Genomic DNA, 24,127 nt, shown 5'->3' on the forward strand with positions numbered 1-24,127 from the left:
CCTGTCCAAGTAGGAAAAGTGGCAACCAATTCAGTAACTGGACACAGCAGAAAGGCAATGCCCCTAAATCGCACATATATATTCTCCTTGTATAAGGATTTACAGTATTTTTTTAAACTGGCATACAGACAATAAAGTAATGAAAACAATGAATTACCCCAAAAAACAAATACTAGATGAGACATTTTCATGGCAGTGAAGGTGTCAATGTTGATCTGGGTTATGATGCTGTAATGGTATATAACAGCAGACCAACATTTGCAAAGACTATGTGATGTTTGAATCAGCAACACCAAAAGCAACAACTTGCTGACAACCGGACCATATGAATATTTACACATAGCGAAACAAAATGTTGGGTCCTTCAAATCTGAAATAATAAAGCCCAGTAAATTGAATGGTTTTATCTGGGCATCCAACAGGCCAATAAGATTTTGTTTCTTCTAATTTTAGAGTACAAGCCTCTTGAAGTTATGTCAAGTTTGGCTGGTTTTCTCTTCAATTATTCTCCATTTATTGTTTTTACAGCAACAATAACAAGCGTGGCTTTTCCATTCTTCTGCAGTAAATAATAGAGCTTTAAAATAAAAACTTTATAAGTGTACATATTTTGTTTTATGTAACTCTACTGTGCATTTACACCATACAAAAACAAAGGAACATCATGCAGTAAAAATAGAAAGATTATGGTTATCAATAGAAAAGCTAAACTGAAGTTCTCTTCACAAGCAAAGTGCAATATTATAAACAATAAACATGTACAACTCTGACATTCTGATGAAACATTGTACATATTGAAAATGTGTTAATCTATTCTGTTATCATAAATCTGTTTCAGATATATACACAACAGTTAAGGAATGCACCATGGCTACTATATTAGATCTGATACACCAAAGGGGTGCTAGTAATATATGAGCAAGAATTTATACATAAATTTCATCACTTTACTCACAGGCAAGGACATGAGGCATTTACAGTGGCCTTTAATATATTGAAAAAATGGTGTTAATTTTCAATGAAAATGTAACCATCTAAATGAAGTTTTAAGAATATATGAGTAAAGGGGAAAGGTAAATGGCAGGTAAGATTTTACCCTGTTTCTTTACCTCTTTCAGTAACATGGAATATACAAGTTCTGAAGCAACCATGTTCTTAGGATGGACCACACAGTTAGTATACACTGGTATACAGCACCAGTCATCATTCAACATCTGAAGAGCTCATCATACTACCAAACCAAGCATTACTGCTGAATAATACTTGGTTACTACTGATGACGGAATACATATCAAACAATATTTGTACTAAAGTATTTGTCACTTATTAAAGGCAAGAATGTTTTTCCCATCTTTATATATAAATATATGTGTACTTAGTGAAGTAATTAACATGTGAGAACATATTATACTTGGGCCTGTTCATGGATGGGAGTTCCACACTGACTACTACAGCCATAAATGTATGCGACCAATAGATATAGTGTGAATTTGGAAATACCATACACAGTTTCAATGGAAGTCAATGGAAAAGACCCAAGTATACAGTGAAACATACTGATACAGCTGTTATGTTATCTGACTAAGAAATGACAACAGAAATATTTAATACAAAACACGTTTTCACTAATATAGTGGCAATGATGCATACTCGTGATATATATATATATATATATATATATATATAGTATATATATGCTCAATGGTATCAAGCCTTCACCAAGTTAACAAGAGAATTGGTACAAATGGTAGAAAAGCACTGTATCAACAACACACATTAATTGTAATCATTTCATTAATATACTAGGCCAGGATGGACATTAGAAAAACATTATGTGCTTACATCAGACCACAGTTCCCACATCCTCATATCTCACACAACTACAGCATAAAATGTTGTGGTAGGAAAAATCAGAAATTCAGTGCTGACTTTGTATGATCTGAACATTGTGCTCTTACTACTGGAAATGCAACATCAACTACATTTGTCTGCTTACTACTATTATGTTAAAATGCGGCATAATGATTCTATTTTAAAATATCTTTAAAAACCACAGAATCACAGATGACCCCAAGTACTGTTAAAATACAGACTGAGTGGCTGAAGTCAGAGGCAACCAATGTCACATTTTTGTTCAATATTTATAACACAATATACACAGCACTTTAAAAGTTTACACAGAATACATATGAATGGGCACTACCCTCAAACTCCTACAAGACCAGCATGGCCATAACTTTACTGTGCCTGACTTGAAATGAGTAAGGTACAAATATAGTCACAACACAACTACTTTCAGAATGAGATACTATATGGAACATATCGCTATCCCAGTGCCCAACCTGCAAGCACAAGAATTGAGAAAATCTAAAAGGAAACCAAATATGTACCCTGATAAAACTGATGAGAAATTACAAGCCTACATTGTCTGTAAAACTCTGAATAATGATCAATGACAATTCCACATCTAGCAACACTTATTACATTCTATGAATAGTTTAAATACCTGGTCTGGAAAAACTTGATTAAATAAGTGTAATCTGATTGACAACAAATCGCAATAAACAAAAACAAAAAATCAATCTCACATGTGATCATGAGAGTCCTGATTTATCTACATGACAGTGAACACAAGTAAAGGTACTCTTATTTTATTTATGGGGCCTGCTTGTTACATCTTATAATGATTTTTACAAAAACCTGAATGTATGTGTCACCTGCAACTATTGAAATTATCATCCTGAGAAACAAAAAGGTAATTAAGACTGACAATTAATGCTACTTGGAAATGTACCATTTGAACTACATGTATTTCATGGAAGCCATTCTGCAGATTTGTTAAATTATAAGTGTTATATAAATAAATATATTTCCTTGACAAGCCACTACATGGACAAACAAATGACTTACTTCAATGCTGTAATGTGATTCTATAGGCTGAGAGACAAGATGTTTCACCTTTAACTTATCAAGCTAAGGGCAATTCTGTACTTTCCAATTTGTTAATATATATCCTAACAGCATACAGAAAATTCCAAAGGCTCACTGTGATATCAAGAACATAACTTGAACATTTACATGTATTATCTAAACTCTATAAAATTCCTCACAAACCTATAATTCAAAACCTACTCAAAATTTTCAGCAAGACAGTTAACATAATAAACATGGATAGACAAAGTTCGGAAATCACTAAAGGATATTTAATGTAATTAGTCTTAATTAAGAGTTTTTCTTCTTGAACCAGTAAAAGTGTAATCTTTTCTACTTAACCACAACCAACGCATATCATTACATACCACCAAAGTAAATCTATGCCAAACCATTTTAATGTCGCACTTATGGTTGCTACAAGAACTTCCTAACTCTAAAATTAATTTTCTTTCCTGGCAAGCAGCATGATGCTTCAGTAAAATGGAGGGTAACTTTTCAAAACAGACATTTACCCTTCATATGTGATGTTAGAGTCTTTCTTTATCAACTCATTTAACAAATACATTCAGTGTGATGAATGACTGATCACATACAAAACAAGTAACATTTCTTAGTTTACCTAAGAACACATTTTCAACTGCACAGGTTGTACAGTATAAAATAAGACAGTGGCTGGGAATAATGTAGAAGGAAGAGATTATGACAACTCTCAAGGTACTACCCCAGCACTTGCCTGGAGGAAGGGGGGAGGCCTCAGTCAGGACAGCTGGCCTCCAAGCCAAAAACTAAACCTCAGACCTTCAAAATACAAAGCAGAAGTACTAACCATTCAATATTTGGTGGCAAGTAAAAATTTAGAAGATTAAGTAAGGGATATGCAGTTCTGTCCTTGTATTTGTTGTATGTTGTTTATCCCTCACAGTGTCTGGTTATTTTAACAATTAATACTCAAGTTATCTGGAATGATCTCACAGAATTGCCCATCTTGATAACATACTAACAACTGTTACATAGCTACACAAATACATAGAGTCACAGTATCAGCATATCAGTCTCAAAAATACATCATAAGGAGGTATGTATGATACGCTAAATGAATAGCTGATTTTGAAAAACATTTGAATAACAGAAGTTAGTCCAAAATTTTTTTAAAAAGAAGTTCAGTATTCTCATTTACAGTGTCAACAAGTTATACACGAAAAGGACACAATTTGGTTACAACATTCTACATTACTAGTGTATATATGCAGGATAATGTTGTTTGTACATAAAAGCTTCTCATGCTTTTGTTTAGAAGATGCTGAGCAAAATACAATTTGAACTTTGCTGTTTGCTTGTTACATTCACAGAATCAGTACATTTTCTTGTTACATTAGGGAGGATGGTCACAGCTACTAAAGCAAGTTCCAATGATGGCCAAGCAAGATAGTGGCAATAGTAGGAAAACAAACCACAAAACTTTACATACCGACCATCCTTACTCGATTCCTGCGGAAGTTAGTTTATTACATATCTTCACACTGAACATTATTATAAATTTATTTTAGTTATAATTATGTGTAGCTTGCTAACCCATATTGCTGCCACCTTGCATGGAAACTGTATCATCATTATAGTTTTCCTATGTGTAACAACTACTGTCAACTGAAGGCAAGAGTAATGCACTTCAACAAGGCTAACAAAGAGCACCAACGTCTCTGTCTTCACATCAACTCAAAACACAACACACATTTATTGTCACTTTGCTTACACACCAACACTTACCATTGTAATCAAATTAGCTTCATGAGGCAACTGTCGGACATAGCGGCATGGCACGGCATGGCATGTGATTGAGCCAAAGATTTCTACTTGTCAACTTCTCACATTCTAAAAGATACCTACGTAACAAAATACTTCATAGTATATTTTAACAAAATAAATCAATTTCATACAAATAAAGGACTATCTTCAATGGACTAACAATGCTGAAAAGGTTCTTGGAAATGTGCATATGAAACCAAGACTGGGTCAGACCATCATTCAAGAAAGTGTCTCAAAATGGCTCAAAATCCAACTGCCAAATGTCCAACCAAATCCCCATATGCCAACCACACAACATATGCACTCAAACACTTCTATATGAGCTTTTAACATAAAGACTAAAATAATCTGTGGGGGGAGAATTACTTGGTAAACTGTCATGTTACTGAGTATTCTTTCTGGGTTTCTTAAAACAATCATTACACTAATGCTTATATCATATTTGTACTGAATGTTTCAAAGTATTCATTCTACCTTTGAATGGAAACATAGTCTGGCATGTTATAATATTGTTAGTTCCCCTGAATGGTGCTACATATATAAAATAACCAAAATTCCCTACTTAAAGTTATCAACCTATATACAAACATAAGTCTTAGCAACCTTAAAATGTGCATTCAATCAAGATCAGGACTTACAGCAAGAATTTCTATCTTCTTAAAACACAAAACTCTTCTTAAATTCTGACATCATTACTTTCTTTCATGAAGTAAATAAGTAATAATTTTATAATGTTAATAAACTGTCATAAAAGACAAAAGTAACAAGCACCAGAAGTTTCTGTAATAAAAACAATGGGTTACAGAGTTCCTTCCTTTCGAATTTGATTTCAGGTTCTCAAGGCAACAAGTGTCAAGATGGCTGCCTTCTGGGTTGTTGTGCCATGTAGATTGGTAGAAGTTTATTAACATTTCAGAGGTGCTTGCTGCCTCTGAAACACTGGAAAACTTCAATCAGACTACATGGCACAACCCAGAAGACAGTCATCTTTAAACAACATGATGTTTTCAGTATACATAAATGAATCGGTGCATGAGTGACAAAGATAAGATATGGTATAGCTCCAAAGAATGACAACACAAAGTGAAAGTCAGACTCAAGAAACAAAAATGCCTGCAGCTTTTTGTAGAAAACTATTAAGAATTAGGTAAAGACAGACTATGGACTGTGTGGCCAGAATTCTATTAAAACAGGGACAAAGACTCTTTACTATCATGCCCAATCCATTGCTGGGACCCACTCTAGCATCCTTAAGGGAGACAGGGGTAAAGCTGTCTGCTCACCTCTAATTAATGTAAAGATTAAAAAACCACAAAGTTCTAACTCCACCCCTCATTATGTCTGTGTATGTTTTGCTTATACACAGGGACAACTTTAATTCTATTTATCTCTTTTATCATGAGCAAGTCTAATTTAACATCAATCAGTTTTTAGAAAAATATAATGGCTAAATGAGATCTTCCAGTGAAGTATAAGATGAAGTAAATTCTCTGTTACCAAATACCAGACATATGATGTATTAAGAAGCCAATGAACATACTGCATGTTTCTGTAGCAGAGAAAAGATCACCCAGTTGCAAGATGGTATTTTTTGCAATGAAAATGTGTGCACATTCTCAGGTCTAAAAAAAACACCAGCAGCACAACTTAACAAGATATGATGTAGAACTCAAGCATTGAAAACACAAGGAACACCTCAAACTGTGTTAATTTTTGCTGTTATCGAGCACATGCAATTCAGTAACTTCAAATTAATTGAGTTACAAGATGATAAAACTTATAAACTTTTTATGGACAGTTGGAGATATAAACCAGACACACAAAATCTCAGTTTGAACCATTTTTTCTTTTTCTAATTACAGAACAATATTTAAGGAGCCCTTATTTTGCATTCAGCACAAATAAGCATTCCAGTTTTGTAAATAGTTTTTCTTTTACCATAATCATGATCATTATGTGGATCTGCAGTCAGTCCTTAAAGGACCTTGGCCTCCTCACATATGGGATGTTTCTTAATCTTTTTAGACATTTGGTAGGAGACCTTGGACAAGTCATAAGACTGTCACAAGGTCTCTATCTATACAGGACAGCACAACACAGAAAGATACGAAAACATCCAAGCTAGGAGTGGGATTCGAACCCATAATCTCAGTGTCTTGAGTGATCAAGGTCCACAAACCAAACTGCATGGCCACTCTGATCAAAGCTTCTTATGACTGATACATTATAAAATTTCCCTATAATGTAAGACAACTGCAACTCTTGGCTGAACAACACCAAATTTTAAAGTTGCTAGATTAGTTCTATTAGGAACTACAATAGACATCAAGACCCGCAAACCATTCCTTACACAATCACTATCCACTCTCACACTTTCTCCTTCCCATGACCTGCAAAAATCTAAAAATAAGCCACAATAATTCATTTAAAAAATATAACAGCAAAAGTTTACTGAAATGGCAGCAAAAGATACAATATGGTCAGAAGTTCCAGCACACCCATACGGCTAAAATACATGCGCACACACACACAGCAATAAAGTACTACATAAACAACATTCCTTTACTTTGTGACAACATGAAATAATAACCTGGCTTGTGTATGCAGACATAAAGATAGCCTACATGATGTCTATGGAACTGCTTGCTATAGGGAACAGAGGAAGGATGCTGCTCCAATAACTGGGCAACAAGGCACAGGATTACTGTAACATTTCCCCTAAAAGACACCTTGACATATCTACTGCAAATTGTAGGCTAGTACTAAAGCATGTTTCAGAATATCTTATCATTTTAGAGGAAACATCGTTTAGTCATTACACTTCATTCTAAAACAACTTCTGCTTCGCAACAAAATACTGCAACAATAAAATTATGACAATGACACTGTAATAAAAATATTGTACTATTATGTAGAAAAAGGACGTTATTAAATACTGCACCACAATGAGGAAAGACAGAGTCTGCAAGTATACATTTGCAGATCCATGTTATGTTGCAGTGCAATACATGAGCATTTTCTAATATACAACAAATATGATATGGGGAAATACATTAAAACAGCATTACATGTTTATATGATATTTCAGCAGTTTGTCATAAACAGGAAGAAAACCATTTTGTTCCTAAATGTATTAATCACTTCTTCCATAATATTCTGAAGTGACAGATATTAGAAATTCATGATCAGTTTGAAATTACCATAAAATATGTTTTGTACTCTCATTTTCTGTCACCACCACCACCACAGACAGACATTCTCATTCAGCACTAAAATACGGTGGAAAACAGTACTTAGAATAGTAATGAGGCATGTGTAGATCAACATATGTACCCCAAACTGAAATGCATTAACATTAGTTTCTTCTGCTTCATGTTATATGTGTTTCATGTTTCTACAGAATGCTTCAGAAGTCCCTGTATTTACGTAAGAACGAGTACTGGAAGTGGGAATTGGTTCAAAAATCCTGCATGTGTCACATGCAACTTACTTGTACCACATACAGCAGACCTGCCCAACCCTTTTTATTGTGAGGGCAACTTCTGCAACATTTGGTCTGTATGTGGGCAATATAGAATATATATGTATATTTTTCTATATATTATATACAATAAAAATATATTAATAATGTGAAAAATCTGTAAAAAAAATTCAATTCACAACCTAGGCTAGGTTGTGTTTATTTCTAGCACATTTTTACAAAATAAATTAGTAATTAGTAATGTTGCCATAAATAAAAACCTCATAACCTTTTTAAAATATTATTGCATAGATTTTAACTTGGGACAATAGGACAGACTGTAAGTCCAGCAATAAAAACATCAACAAGAAGTCGCTGCTGGTACCTGTACATCTGGAAGTCGTTAACTAGAAAACATCCCCGTAACAATACACATTGGCAAATGTCGACAAAGTTATTTTAATCCTGGCAAAGAACAACAGCTAACAATAAGGATTTATGATAGGGTCACTTGGGAATATGGAAGTGGTGGTAAGTTTTCTTTCATAGTTTGCCAGGAAACGGGTGGAATTGCTACGGCATTCTATGGTGCTGCTGACAGGGAAAGGGTTAAAAGATGTTTTCTTATTTCAAATGTCTCCACGAGCAATATAACACTACATCACAGGCAACATGATGCCCACAAGCTACAGGTTCGGCAGGCCTGACCTAGAGTATGTGTGAGCACATACACAAGGGACTTTTAAACCACTTCCAAATTCCAACACTTCTTCTTACACATGCACACAGACTTTTAAACCATCCTGTAGCACTAAGTGTTACAAAATAGCTAAACTTTAAATCTGCACCATAATTTTACAGACATGTTTGTATTTCAAGGTTTTGTTACTGTAAGACAAGACATGACTACAATAATACATAAAGGCATTAAATTTTCATTTCACTTCTATGTTACTGATAGTTTAAGTATAAACAAGACTGTGGTAACACATGAAACTATTTCAGATCTTCCCTATAAAGTCAACACTATACTGAAACACCACCACTGGGTCCTAAATGATTTTAAGCCAGACACAGTAATTCATTGTTAATGTTGCCCCATTCACCTTCAGCTAGAAATGAGGTACAGACTGCATGGATTTTAAACTTCCTATTTCCAAAAATCCTTGATAAAATTCAAATTCAGGATTATGTAATCACACATTATATCAATAAGCATTTTTTAATCGAATTAAAATAGTTTTTGAATCCTATTACAGTAAATTAAAATATCATATATATCTGGCCCTTGTCTGGCTCTAGCATAACTGCTGATACATCACAATAAACACAAATGATGGGCTGAAGTTGCTTTAGAATCAAAACAATAAAGGAAATGGCCTGTGTTGTTACAAAGGGAATACAACTGGGCAGTGATTTCTTTTTCAGTCAATGGATCTGTTTCTAGCCACTCTCTCCCAAATATACTCATTTAACATACACCCGTCCATTCAATAAACATTTATTCACCCACTTCTCCCCATCATCCATTCCTTTCTTTAAATTTCAGCTGCCTGTCTGTCTCATTTATCTTTGAATTCATTTGAATGCAGGTCAGATTTTAAACAAGAGAATGTCAAATGACAATACAATGGTGGCAAGCAGCACCCTGCATTTTTGATCTACTAAATATGGGTGATCAAATGTGTCATGCCCCAATGTCACTGCACAGCAGGACAGTCACCAGTCAAAAATTATTTCCTTGTTTCCTGGTCATGATCATGTTGCTTGTCACCATAATACTTTTCATAAAGTGTGATTCAGTAATATCCTTAATATTGTTCTGGCGCTTACAAGAAGCACCTTACTACATTTTCTGTCCATTTTAAGAAAAGTAAAAAACTTGCAATAATTATCTCAAATGAAAAGGCATGACTAGTGAAAGAAGTTCCTCAAAATCAATTCATAACTGTGTTTCAAGTTAAATGTCTCCACTAATTCAAACAGCAGCACAACTGTAAACAACTGAGATCGCTGCAATTATGGAAGCAACTTGCTATGCTCCATACCATCCCCTTCATATTTTCAGGTCTTCAGCTGCACCAAGGTTTGCAAGGGTCTTCTTGATGCGAAGTGCCGTGAGACGAGCTGCTGCATTCTGATACCAACACTCTTTCATCACCTTTGACATCACATGAAGAGCCTGCAGCAAGTCACAAGAGAATGATCTAAAAGCCATTACCTAGTTCTATCAAAATTATATTTACTTCAATACAAATATGTAATACTCATGAAGATGAATCACCGCCCTGATGATGGAGGCAGTATGACCTCCGAAATGCTGGTAAACATCGACCAGACTACACAGTGCAACAACTCAGAAGACAGAAATCTTCATACTCACCGCTGTGAAAACCTCAAATCTTACATGTAATACTCACTCTGAATGTCGGAGAATAAACAGAACTCAACCGTTTGTAAGAAAGAAAGTCTTTCCTTCCTCTGCTTTTATTATAGTTTCACAAGGTAATTTTCCATATTAAAAACATAATTGTTACTGATGTGTTGTTTTTGATAAGATGGGGCTCTTCCTCATTTTGCCATCATTGCATAACATTTTCAAACCACATGACAGATTGAGAACACAAAGAATGTGGGCTATAAGACCTCATTTAACACCAAGTCACATGCTTAGGTAACAAAGGCTCACAACACTACTGCAGATCTGAGAAAGTATCTGTATTGCTGCCAACACCATTAACCTAACATATTTTTCAGTTAAACAAATTTCGATTTAATGAACACTCAGGAAATTCTAAGCTTAATTTCCTCACTGTGAATGTATAATATGTAGAGTTACAGGTGATGACCCAAGCAGTAACTAAATTTGTTGATCTATGGCCAGACAAATACACACAATGAAATTGAAAGGCATATTTTGCAACTTTAGTTATAAATATGCCCAAAATTAATTCAAAGCTGCTGGGGTTCTATTTTTACTTCTTTGAGTGACTTTACTCAAAGTAATTACTTAAATAGACACAGTTAATTCAATTGGTTATAAGGAGCTGCTGACAGAATTAATTTAAATGCTGATGTTTACATTTTCAAGATAAGATAGGCACTACATACTCTTTATCATCACATAAACTCAGAATTTAGTCACATAAATGGTTCTAAAACTGATGACAGGTAAAATTAAATCACTGATATTTCAGAAAGATGTAATCAATTAACATACATACATATATATGACACATTAAATACAAAATCATTACTTATAACCACGTTCAGACAAGCTCACATGGCTAAGTCTCCTTTAAACACTAGGTATCATACCTCATTTGACTGCCATCGGTTAGGAATAGACGGCCTTTGTCGGTCCAGACATACCACTTTCCTCATTTCTTCAATGGTTGGGTCAGACTGGACCATGTCATAAAATGGCAACTGGTAATCATCATAGATACCACCAACATTACATCTTCTTGCAATCTCCCAGAATATGAGGCCAAGAGCATATACATCTGCCCTTTTAAATGAATCAAAGTGATTCATATTAATCAGCTCCTCAAGGACCTGCATAAGCAAAAGCAGTTACACAGTAGAGACAACAGCAGAATATCCTCCCAGAACATTACAGATGAAAACCACAATCACAGGAACTTCCAATAAAAACTTATAACACTTAATACGTCTTTAATATAAGTAATATTCAAATACACAATTAATTTTGTGCATGATTTATTCTGAATTAACAAATCAAAAATATTTAACAAATGATTAACTATTATCTATATACAAGTAGAATAATTTATTAATACCAATATCCCACTGACATTCCACATAAAACCCAAGTAACATTTTCACAATACTAAAATATACATACATATTATTCTCTGACTCAAGCTTTTAAATGTTTTCTGTAAGCACATTTTTAAGTACTTCTGCAGCTACTGTAATAATACAACAAATTCCTTCGTTTCTGTAAAACATACAAACAAATAAAACATTTTTCATTATCTTTCTTCTTCGTTTATATTTACACACCTTTACCTTTAATGTAACAGACATAAAAGAAACATTGAAATCATCCATTCTCTTTCCGAGACTTCATGTTAGACGATGCCAGACAGAGTATAAAATAACAAACGGATTTTAGTGTATTCATACTCAGGATTTTGAACTTCTTTCTCATTACTTCATAAACTCATTTCTGCGAGTCAACATTCATATTTAATTGTAACTTTAAAAGAGTGGAATGGGCAGATATATAGAAACTGGTTTTGTGTGTGCGCACACACATGCAATGTTTGCAGACTTGTAGGCATATACCAATGTTTTGGAGAAGCAAACTGTCTCTGTGTTCAGGGCTTACCTCTGGAGCCATGTACCGTTTGGTGCCAACACGATTGTTGAGCGGAATGTCTACTGTATCTGTTGCCACATCATGCCGCACAGCTAGACCCAGATCTCCAATGGCACATGTAGTGTTCGATTTTACCAAAATATTTTTTGACTTCAGGTCTCTATGGGCTATGGCAGGTTTTCCTATGGACCAAGATTAAAAATTTACAAGCAGGTACATCAGATGGAATCTTGTAAATAAATCCTACATTACAACTGACTACATGGTACAGAATCTTCTATGAAAAGTCAACAGTTAATTGCTTTTATCAAATCCAAATGTTCATCATTGCATTCACAAAAAAACTACTGTACTCTATCCTGAGCCATTTAAAACCAATCCATGCCATCACAACTTATTTCTCTGAGGTGTGTTGATGCCACTGGGTTCTAGTATTTGGCTCACCTTGAGTGCCTACAATCTCCATGTGGAGGTGCGCCAGGCCAGTAGCAATTGACAAGGTCATGCGGATCATGCCTGTAGTGTCAACAGTACTTCTATTAAGGTAATCAAAGAGAGATCCATTCTCATGGTAATCTGTGATCAGCCACAGCTGTGTCCATGTCCCATTATCTGTAACAATCAAACAGATTTCATGTCTGTCTAAATGGGGGCCTGCAAAGCAAACTGGCTTGTTGTTTCAACAGTTCAACGTTTCTCTTATTTCTCTAAGGTCCGCTAATGACAGCTACAAAGGTAAGTATCAAAATATGACACAACTGAAAATTAACAATTTTACAAAGTAGGATTTGACACATATCAATTATGCCACATACAAACATTCACCCACCTTTATTATCAGCTGCAATAAATCCGAGAATGTTATCATGACGCAGCATTACTGTTTGGTAAATTTCTGCTTCTCGGAACCAGGAACGTTCTTCTCTAGATGAGAATATTTTCACTGCCACATTCTCTCCTCGCCACCTCCCCCGCCACACTTCTCCAAACCTCCCTTTACCAATAATTTCTACAAGCTGTATCTGCCTTGCAATACTTCGTTGTACCAAAAGAGGCAGGCCTACAATAGAAGAAAAAATACAAAATTACTCTACTGTTCTGTAATAAACCTAAAATTGTACAGGACTCTCCTAATTTCCTTGCAAGATGCACACAAGGTATGCTCCGCATCTAAGCACTGTTATATTAAGGCATACAAGGAGCAATGAGGTAAAGCTTCAGGTATTCTACAATAGACACTAAATGGGGGGGAATGATCAACACTGCACTCTATTTTACAAAAAGGGAACAAGACTCAAGTAGATAGGTCTCAGAACTGGTCTAGATGTGGTGATAAAGGGGAAGAAATACCTGTCCCTAACAGGAAATACTTCCCTGAATGACATATAGGAGTATGAATTAGGAACACTGTTCATGTAACGACTACTCTAACTTGAAACACCATGAATGACATGTAAACATGTCTTGACATGTTACAACATAACAGAACATATTCATCACAGTAATGACTGAGATATGAATTGAGTTTCAGTACTTTTGATCAGACCTCGAATGTAAGAAAAAAAACTCACCTGAGCCAGACCCACTTGTGGTCATCTCAATCATGTCCCGCAGCGACACTCCACCCAATATGGGATGATCTGGTGCTTCAATTGAATCCTCTGAACGATAGGGTAGTTGGTGCTGGCGCCGGCGATGCTGATGCCAGAGGCTATAGACCACTGTTATGAAGATGCACACTATGACGATAGGGCCAGCGATAGTCAAAGCCAGCTCCCATGTCCCCAGTGAGAACGTTCCCTGGCCCTGAGGATTTTCTTCAACAAGCCAAGCCTCAATTAGCGAAATAATTCTCAAGCATGTCATAATATGTTTAATGTTATAGCATAATAGACAGTAACTTAAATTCATATGATAAGAATATGAATAAGCCTGAATGCAATTTAATGGCCAACATTTTTGCAAGAACTATAAGTAAATTAACAGAACAGAATACTGCATTTGCACAAATATAACTCACATTTCTTCTCAATGGAGACCTATCAAATAGTGATTACACATTTGGATAAATAAAATGATGAAGACTGAACCCCATTTGGCAATATACTGTACATTAACAATGGACTATTATTTCCACAGTAAATGACAGAAGGTAATTAATTTTAACAAAACCATATTCATTACAAAATGTTACCTACTTTTATTATATGGACAATAAATGTATCAAGAGGTAGAACAATAAGTGTTACACATTATATTTGTTTGGTAACATAACAAGAAATAAGTACGTAAGTCCATGGCACACAGTCAGTCATCTAAGTTTAAAGTTTTCCAGCAAAATTACTAGCAGTTGAATATAGTCCCTAGCATTCATACTATTTCTATAATGCTGCCCTGTGCCTCCCAAGTAGTTTCTCCCTTGATGTTTCACAACCAAAATCATCTCATTTCTCAGTTCCCCCCTGTCTCAGTCATATCATTTTCCTTGATTTAACCTAACCTAATAACATTGTATAACGTTAAAAGTTCAAATTATTAAATTCTTCAATATATAATGTTCTCTCATTCATTATACCGTCTCCATCATCAATTCATATATTCTCTTCTGAATTTTGTTCTAAACACCCTGAACTAGTGTTATGGTTTTTTAGATAGGTCACAAGATGATTATTTAGTACTGACTGGCACCAAGCATTTTTAAAATTTAATCTTCTCCAAATTATGACATGAATAAAATGTTTACTTGCTGCTGTTCGTTCCAAAGTCCTTAAATCTACCACAATTTATGAATTCATTAGCTCTCCTTATATTAAGATTTTGACCAAAACACTGGTAACAAAACATGAGCACAAATGAATACTTTAGAATTTACTTTTATACAAACCTCATAGCCTTTACTAAAACTTGATACCAAGTTTTAGCTTTAAAATAAATTAACATTATAAGCATGTAGAAAATAAAATAAAATTTGAAATTCATAGAATTATATATGAAATTGTTTCTTCAGTCAATACTATAGGTATAATGCAACACAGACTCACCCAAATAACATGCAATACATAATGAGCAACATATCTAAAATACACAAAGTTCTAAGAACAATGAAATATTTTACTTCAGGCAAGCATCTCACATTACATACCTTTCTACACCAATCACATGGCTAGCTGCAATTTGAAGGCTACTAACAATACACATTTCAACAGTATACTCACAACAGGAGCACAGCAAATGCTTGACAAGTCACACTTTCACAACTCGAAAAACATGATACAGAAAAAAGACTTACAGAAAGAGTTGCTGATGCAACATTAGTCTTCAAATTAAATATTCAGAATCATTAATATGTATCATCCAATAGACTTAGGAGCCGTGCAAAATATCTATGAAATCTTAATTTTCATAACCTTCATGGTAAGTGAGATATGACACACCTGGTCTTGCAGAGACATCAACAGACAAAAAACTGCTAGGCATAATTTTGAAACAGAAACCCACTGCGAACACATTTGGTGTATTATTTTTATTACTACTACCACCACCATCACCACCACCATAATCACCACACAACATAGCATATAACTTTTGGACAAACACTTTCATGTCAGTTAGAACTTCATGTGCATCCACACAACAACTCATGTTTCAGTTTTCATGTCATAATGAAATGGAAACTGATTGCTTCCATATTGCTTAACCATTTCCATTGTATGTCAACGTGTAAATGACACAATATGCACCCACATTCAGTTGCCAATATCATTAAAGCGATCTTCCCTTTCCAAAAAGCAAACAATCAAACTGCATAAATTCTTAATATTCCATGCAACTGCAAATAGTACACAGAACCAAAGTGCACGAATAACAAATTATGACTCACTGGGTGGGAAATGAAGTGGCTATGGCTTATCTAAGTGCCATTTAGCCATTTTGCAGGAGGAATACGAGGTGTGATCGAAAGGTTTCCAGACTGCGCGTATAAAAACCCGTACACTTATCTCAGGTATTAAATTCATCCATCACCCTCGAAGTAGTTCCCCTGGGAGTGAACACAACGATCCCAGCGCCGCTGCCAAGCCTGGAAGCATCCCTGGAAATCTTTCTTTGTCAGCCTGTCAAGCACCATCTGCGATTCTGCCTGAATCTCTTCTATCGTCTCAAATCTCCTTCCCTTTAGCTGAATTTTCATCTTTGGGAAGAGGAAGAAGTCACACGGAGCTTAGAAAGGAAGTTGGGGTCGGTTCTTGCAAGATCTTTGAGCTCCTGACAAACGAGAAGTCGATTCTGCTTCTGGTCCTCAGACAGGAGCCTTGGCACATACTTGGCTGCGATGCGTCGCATGTGGAGTTCTTCCTTTAGAATCAGCTGACAGGTCCCATAGCCTATCCCAACAATGTCGCACAAGTCGTTGATGGTACGACGTCGATCTTCGTGAATGGCCTGCCGAATCTTCGTAACATTTTCGGGCGTTGTGCTCGAAGATGGTCGTCCAGAACGCTCGTCATCATCGACAGAGGTTCGGCCATTTTTAAAACGTGAATGCCACACAAAAGTTTGTGCACGACCCATTGCGGACTCCCCAAATGCTTGCTTTAGCATTTCATAGGTTTCCGTAGCCGTTTTGGCGAGTCTTTGGCAAAATTTGATTTGTTCATGAAAATCCGCCATTCCGAAATCGCAGGAGGGTCGGTGTAATGCACTACCAAAACGCCCGTAACTAAGAAACAAATGCTAATTCGATGATGCCGGCTGGCACACTTATTCACTATGAATGTAGGCCGCACCCCCTAGCGGCAGAAGCTCGTACTACATCCGGTTCGCCCTCTATTGACACAGTCTGAAAACTTTCCGATCGCACCTCGTACATTACTGATAAGATTTAATCTAAGAATAACTGACCTGTTCTGTCTCTAAGAAATGTTTTACGATCCTCCTAACTGATTTTGGCATGTCAGAGACGTGAATTAGGGATTCATGACCATCCACCATACAGAATTAATAAAGTTTTTAGTAGTCATTATTTTGATGATGACTAAAGGTCTTTGTTAAGGGATGATGGATAAGCATACATGATGCTCATTATAAAAGAACATTAAAATAAACAAAATAAAGTAAAAACCCTTTATCATGCACTGCAAATTAATTAAAAATATACTGTAACATGTGTTCCACAACCAGCGAGCATTAAAAGGTTTCAGGTGTGATGTGATTTTTTATAAGAAATTGTCTATTTGCACACCATAGTTAGAAAAAGGCAGTATCTTATCTTTTGTAATTAGAATTTTCATAATCAATTATTTTATTGAACATTTGTTGTTTTATCTTCACATGTCTTCACACTTATAGGACAAGGACTTGTGTGTAGATACACATTTCCAGCCATGTATATAGTTCCCCTTTCCATGAGGCAAAAATTTGCGGTGAGGTGTGCAGCAGGTGAAGAAAGTTTGTGGAACACTGTTATAACATGCAAAAACACAGTACACTTCAATTCAAGCATTTTTACACAACTAATAATCAAAACACTTCAAAACCATTAAGAGATAATGGCAATCATGCCTCAGCCAAGAGTACTGTACAAAGTAATGATATCATGGCACACAAAGGAAAATGGTATGGTAACAAACACAAAATATGTGAAGGCAGAATAAAGTACCAGTATTTACCTGAAATAATAATCCTAAGATAACAAGCAAATGAATCATCATTCTGTGGATTAATATTTGTTGCATTAAGTTTTGGCCACATGTATGCAAAATGACACTGAACTGTTTCAAGTTATCTTGAGATAAAACATAGACAGTAATCATTTTCAAAAACAGACATCAAAATCAGCTGTAAAGTGGAACATAAATTCTGAATGCCGAAGTCAGACCCAGAAATACTCCATTTACAAGACTCCCGATCACATGGTCTACCTGAAATATTGCACCATTATTCTTCTACACTTCACAGTAAACATATAAGCACACAATTCAAGAACAGCTGTAAAATACAGAGTGCACCAGAAATACCCGGAATAGTTAAAGAGATCATAACTTAACGAATATTCAACGAATTCAAAACAAACTTTCTTTATTTAACAAAAACAAATGGTTACAAAACATGTTCAAAATTACCACCTTTAAATTTAATATAAGCATCAAGACGTTTCATTAAATTATCGACAATGCTCGCACTCTCTTCGACGGTTATTTCATCCCAGGCTTTGTGCTGATCCACGGCAGAGTATCTTGAAGAGAAGAGTTTGCTCCAGAACTGACCAAACTGCGAAGTTCGTTCAGACTAGGCGAGTTAGAGGGCCAAACGTCTTGGTCCAAAATCTGCGGAAACAGCTCTTTGCAGAGTCAGATTGAAGATTTCGCTGCATGCGCAGGAGCCCAGTACTGTTGAAGGATCCAGCGGTCGCAGTCCACAAAAACCAACGGCGTCTTACCAGAGGAGTCGATTGCATCCGTGAGATGATGACCACTTCCGAGTTGGTAAGAACTCGGAAGTGGTCATAAAAAAGAAGCTGAGTTTCAGCTTCTTTTTTACGATTCTTCGAACTGATTGTTCGCTGATACCGGGTTCTTTGCCATCTTTCGCATTGACTGTACCGGATTGCAATCGTACCTTGTGGATGTTCCTCTTTGTAACTGCAGAAGATTTTTGTCCTCGCCCTGGTGTCCTCATTGCTCCCAGTCTCCTAGTAACGTTTTATCGCATCATAGACAGTTGAAAGTGGTGTTTTGACCATCTTCGATATTGTTTTTGCCATAAAACATTTTTTGATCAAATTTATAGCCATTATGCAGCTTTCTTTTGCCATATTAAAAGTCAAAATCAAATGAAAATGTTATTATGTTTGGTATTGGTAAGTGCAAAACAGTACAGAGAAACATTTATTTTCCACAGTAAACATAAAAAACGGGGCTAATTTGAAATAACGGGTATTTTTGGTGCACCCTTACACACTGAAGAGGTGACTCATGAATGCTGATATTCTACTGATGAACCAACAGGACACTAATAAATGACAGAGAACAAGTATACACATGTAAGACTTGAGGTTCTCACAGCGGTGAATATGAAGATTTCTGTCTTCTGGGTTATTGCGCTGTGTAGTCTGGTCGATGTTAACCAACGTTTCAGAGGTCATACTGCCTCCGTCATCAGGGCGATGAATATTCATCGCCCTGATGACGGAGGCAGTATGACCTCTGAAACGTTGGTTAACATCGACCAGACTACACAGCGCAATAACCCAGAAGACAGAAATCTTCAAGTATACACATGGATTCCACCTCTGAGACAGTTACTTCCTCTCATGCTAATTAGAATTCCAAATGCATTTCTTTTTACCTATCCCCACCAGCCTACCACGTGCTCTGACAGCAGTGCTTAAAATGGACAGTCAGTAAAAGTTTAAGCATACTGCTTGCTGTGATAACACAATCCCAGTTAAAGTTTAGGACCAGCTGTTCATATGGTGTGATATGAAAACAGGACAAATTGGCTGATTTATAACAGTGGATTGTAATTAGTAGTCCCATTAAAAAGACTTGAGTTACCAGCTCAGTAAGGCTACATCACACTAATATTATTACTTCCAGATGCCATACTACAGTCAAGCTAGTTCTCCAAATTATGTCAATGCCAGCCAATGGAATTCAGAACTTAGATATAACTCAGATGCACTCTTAATCTAAATTTTGGAAGAATCTTATATTTGGACTTGTATTTAAATTGGAATTACAAGCGGAATTCTGTCTCTCACCTGAAATTAGATATTGTGATTATTCTGTGCATATATACAAAGTTTTTATTTTCTGCACATTTATTTATTCATGAAGTGATATTTGGAAATCTCTGAATATAATAACAACGTGAACTAAACTGATATTCTGCCTTCAAGTTTTCATCAAATAAGTAGTTTTGAATTTTCTAAATTAATTAACAGAGTGCAGTATTGATAACTAACTCACATACATATAAACTTACATTCAACTTTGTTCATGTGAACAACTTAAGTGAACAGTTTGTGTCAACACTTCACACATCTACTGTGATAAACTTCATATCTATCACAAACTATGCTTCTCTGTCCATCATCATACACTGTTTTAATCATCAAACAATTCTCTGAAGCTCTGCTCTATAAATATTTCGAGATAACGCTTTAGCACTTCTGATGAGCAACCTATCCAAATGTTAAACTCTGAGATCAATCCCAACATCACCTTTCCCTCGAGTCCCAACACTTCCTATCAAGCCAATATCACAATGCAACCAAGTTGGGCAGCGCTGGTGTAAGAGGTGGTTACATTAATTTAAAAAAAAGTAAGTTAAGAATATTCTCATGGATACTGCTTGTGATTAAAAATTAACTACGGTCAAGTAAATGTAACGTGCTTCTGGAGAACCATAATAATCTCCTATATTCATACCTCAAGTTTCTAATCTCAGCCTTTACTGTACAAGAATATGTGATTTAAACATTCGTATTATGTGGTTGGCTGTGTAGTCTGGTAGACTTATACTGACATTTCATGGGTGTTTGCTGTCTCCAACATCAGAATGATAAATGCCCAGACTACATGGTGCAACAACTCAGGCAAAAGTCATCTTTATACTTGTCACTGTGGGAACCTGAAATCTCAAAAATTTTATCTCAAGTTTCTATTCTACATTGACTCACGGTTTACTGCAATATTCAACATTGCCTTCTTCAACATCTCAGAAGTTCATTTTTTGTCAAGAAACTTTTAAAGTTTTTCACACTCCCCCACCCCACATATGAAGTGAACTTTTAAAAATTTCTTACTTAAAAAAGGAGGAGAGAGCGCACTGATCATGCTGTTCCTAATGTACTATTCAAATCAGTGAAAACTGAACACTGAGCCCCTTTAAAGTTTGTTTTGTCAGGTCATACACTTGTAACTAGCTAACTACATGGAAAAGAGTACTTCTTGGAAACCTAACAGTATGCTCAGCTACTCTGCAAATTCCTCACCTTTTATGGAACTGAATGTCCACTAACATGTTCACAAGAGCCTGCAACAAGGCCCTATGTACTTGTATACCGACTTCCACTTAAAACTGATTTAAAGGTCAAATTTACATAATACAGTAGTTGTTCAAGTACATTTTCTCCAAGTTAAGCACTGCTCATCAAGCACGTGAATGTAACAATGGTCCAGCATCAGACACAAGGCTCACAAGCTGCAAGGACGAGTCACACAAGCTCCCAACCACAGCAGCAGCAGCAGCAACCAGCCTCCTCTGTCTCACCTGAAGATTGTGGTGGTTGTGTTGGTGGTGCAAATGCTGGATGCAATTCACGGTTACAAAAGTCACGATCATGACAGCATCCAACCACATACCCTTTTTCTACACCTATGTTGGTGTTGTTCAGACACCAAAGGGGGAAGCCGGGTGGAAAGAGAACACTCTTATGAAAACACCTAGACAAAAACAGTTCCATGTGAGCAGACCCTTGCTTTTACAATATTCTGTTTGTGAAGATGTTGACAGATGTGATGATGACAATGGTGCTTATGGAGTGACTACTGGTGAGGAATGGGAAGGAAGCAGTTTTGGTGTACTTCACTCAGAAGAAGAATACCACAATCTCAGGAGAGCTGACTTCAAAGAAATCGCCTTGGTTCTCCCAAATACAAGTTGAATCCACTTTGAAGATAACTAGTTTCTTTGGTGAGTCAACTCTCAGCAATGCTAATGGCAAAGAAATAAAAAGAAAACAGTTCTACAAAAGAGTTCTACAAAAGAAACTGGTATTATATCATGGGACAATCTACCAATCTAAGTCACAAATATGTACATATGTTAATAATAGAACAAGCTGAAAGTCTACTACGAGATAGATGTCATATCAAAATTATGATAACAATCACAGAAGCAAAACACTTTTCTTATAGTACTAAAAACCTTCATTAAGTGAAGAGGCTGATAAAAATATAAAAGTAAAAGACCATGTAAAATCTGGTTCACAGGCAACATGCAAACCCCCAACAAGTTTGTGCAGCATGGCAAACAACATTAATTCCCACTTAATAAATTTGTTCTGTGAAATAAGCTTGTTGAATGAGCACATCACCCAAATATTGTCTGCAATGAATGCAGTATGCTAACTTTCACTAGTTCATGTTTTCAGAAAATATCTTAATAACCTACTTGCAGTACTTTTTAAAGCACTAAATTAAAAACAAATTTTATGAATACCCTGTAAATGTATAAACAAGCATCTGACAATTTTAAGTTAAACTACAATTCTGAAATTTATAGTGAAAAATTGTAAAGAATTTCATACTTGCAACAAGCCTGGTATAAATCGGATAGACAACATGCCACAAATATGTATGTGAAAGTAATTTTTTGAGGCACATTTGACTCATGAAAAAAATCTACACAGCACTTCTTACAGTACAAATACAACACAGCCTAAAATCTAATTTATAATTTGTATTAAGTTTCTGATCATTCTTTCAAAAGGACTGCTTTACACAAACTCTCATAACAAACTTGGTTTATTTCAAACAACTGTTCACAATATTGCAGTATAAATTATTTTACTAGATTTTTTTCAGAAAAGAAGAAGACAGATCCACAGAGAATAGTTTTGGCATAAAGTCAAGACTCCGCTGAATGTATACCCAAATCACAAGCAACTTTATATTCAGAGCACCTGAAGTTTCAATGGAAGAAACACTGCCTCTAGCTGAAAACGTAATACAGACGGGGTTACAAGAATACTCCTTCCTCAAGACCATCCGACTATTCTACCATTCGCAAAGAACTGTACAAAGCACAACTGTATGTTTTCATGGCAACAAGAGATTGCAGCATGCAGATGTAGGTAGTTGCAGTAGTTCTGCTGGAAAATAAACACACATATGATCAATTTGCTCCTTTTTTTGTAAGATTCAAGAATAAAGTAGCATAACTGAAAAGAGAAGAAAACAAGGAAAATCAGGCATTAAAATGTGCGCCTAACTACATGCTCCACACATATCTGAAAACAGAAGACATTATCTGAGAATAAAACTGAACAGAAAAAGTGATTCTAAGGTGCAATGGACAGATGCATGCTCCAGTGTACCTGGAAAACAAAGAAAATAAATACAATTCAGAAGAAGGTAGTAAGGAAAGTGTTTTTGAAATTACAAGTAGGTTGGGAGAAGAGGAAGACCTAACCTATGATAAGCAATATTTACAAGGAGTGATGAGTCTGTGCAAGGTGCATGCACTTCCACCGACTAGCTTGGATGCTGTGGCCAATGAAGCTCTAGGCCAGCCCCAGAAACCTACCTGTTTTATTTTTAACATGTAGAGATGGTTTCAAATCTTTATTACACATGTCGCGATCCTTGCAACATCCTATTACAAAAGTGTCATTAAGAGTATTGGCGTAATGACACAAGATGGGGTTCTCAGGTGGATAGACTAACGCTTTCTCCAGGCACCTGTTTTTCAACACAACACACAGAAGACACAAACATGGATTAGAAAAAAAAAGGGTGAGTTCCAAAAAATTGAACAAAATTAACAACATGCAATGAACAAAATCACATCAGTCAGCC

The 24,127-nt window shown here is 35.8% G+C and overlaps 1 protein-coding gene across 4 annotated transcripts in view; it reads right to left on the minus strand.

Moving 5' to 3' along the window:
* Positions 1 to 58: 58 nt before the first annotated feature.
* babo (TGF-beta receptor type-1 babo) overlaps positions 59 to 24,127 on the minus strand; it is a 30,878-nt gene continuing 6,809 nt past the window's right edge. For 2 of the 4 annotated variants that reach the window (XM_087346266.1, XM_087346268.1), the window contains 6 exons: positions 14,117 to 14,362; positions 13,375 to 13,605; positions 12,990 to 13,157; positions 12,555 to 12,727; positions 11,516 to 11,755; positions 59 to 10,379 (listed from right to left, as the gene is read on the minus strand). In XM_087346266.1, the coding sequence (XP_087202392.1) occupies positions 10,254 to 10,379; positions 11,516 to 11,755; positions 12,555 to 12,727; positions 12,990 to 13,157; positions 13,375 to 13,605; positions 14,117 to 14,362 (1,184 nt within the window). In that variant the 3' untranslated portion in view covers positions 59 to 10,253. Of the gene's footprint in view, positions 10,380 to 11,515; positions 11,756 to 12,554; positions 12,728 to 12,989; positions 13,158 to 13,374; positions 13,606 to 14,116; positions 14,363 to 21,818; positions 21,992 to 23,855; positions 24,011 to 24,127 lie in introns of all 4 variants that reach the window. The other 2 variants (XM_022083313.2, XM_087346267.1) reach the window with 2 other exon arrangements.

The sequence above is a fragment of the Zootermopsis nevadensis genome, unplaced genomic scaffold, assembly GCF_977971745.1.
Source record: "Zootermopsis nevadensis isolate Lab colony 2312 unplaced genomic scaffold, Znev_1.0 Znev_ptg000010l, whole genome shotgun sequence".
In the NCBI taxonomy this organism is placed as follows: domain Eukaryota; kingdom Metazoa; phylum Arthropoda; class Insecta; order Blattodea; family Termopsidae; genus Zootermopsis; species Zootermopsis nevadensis.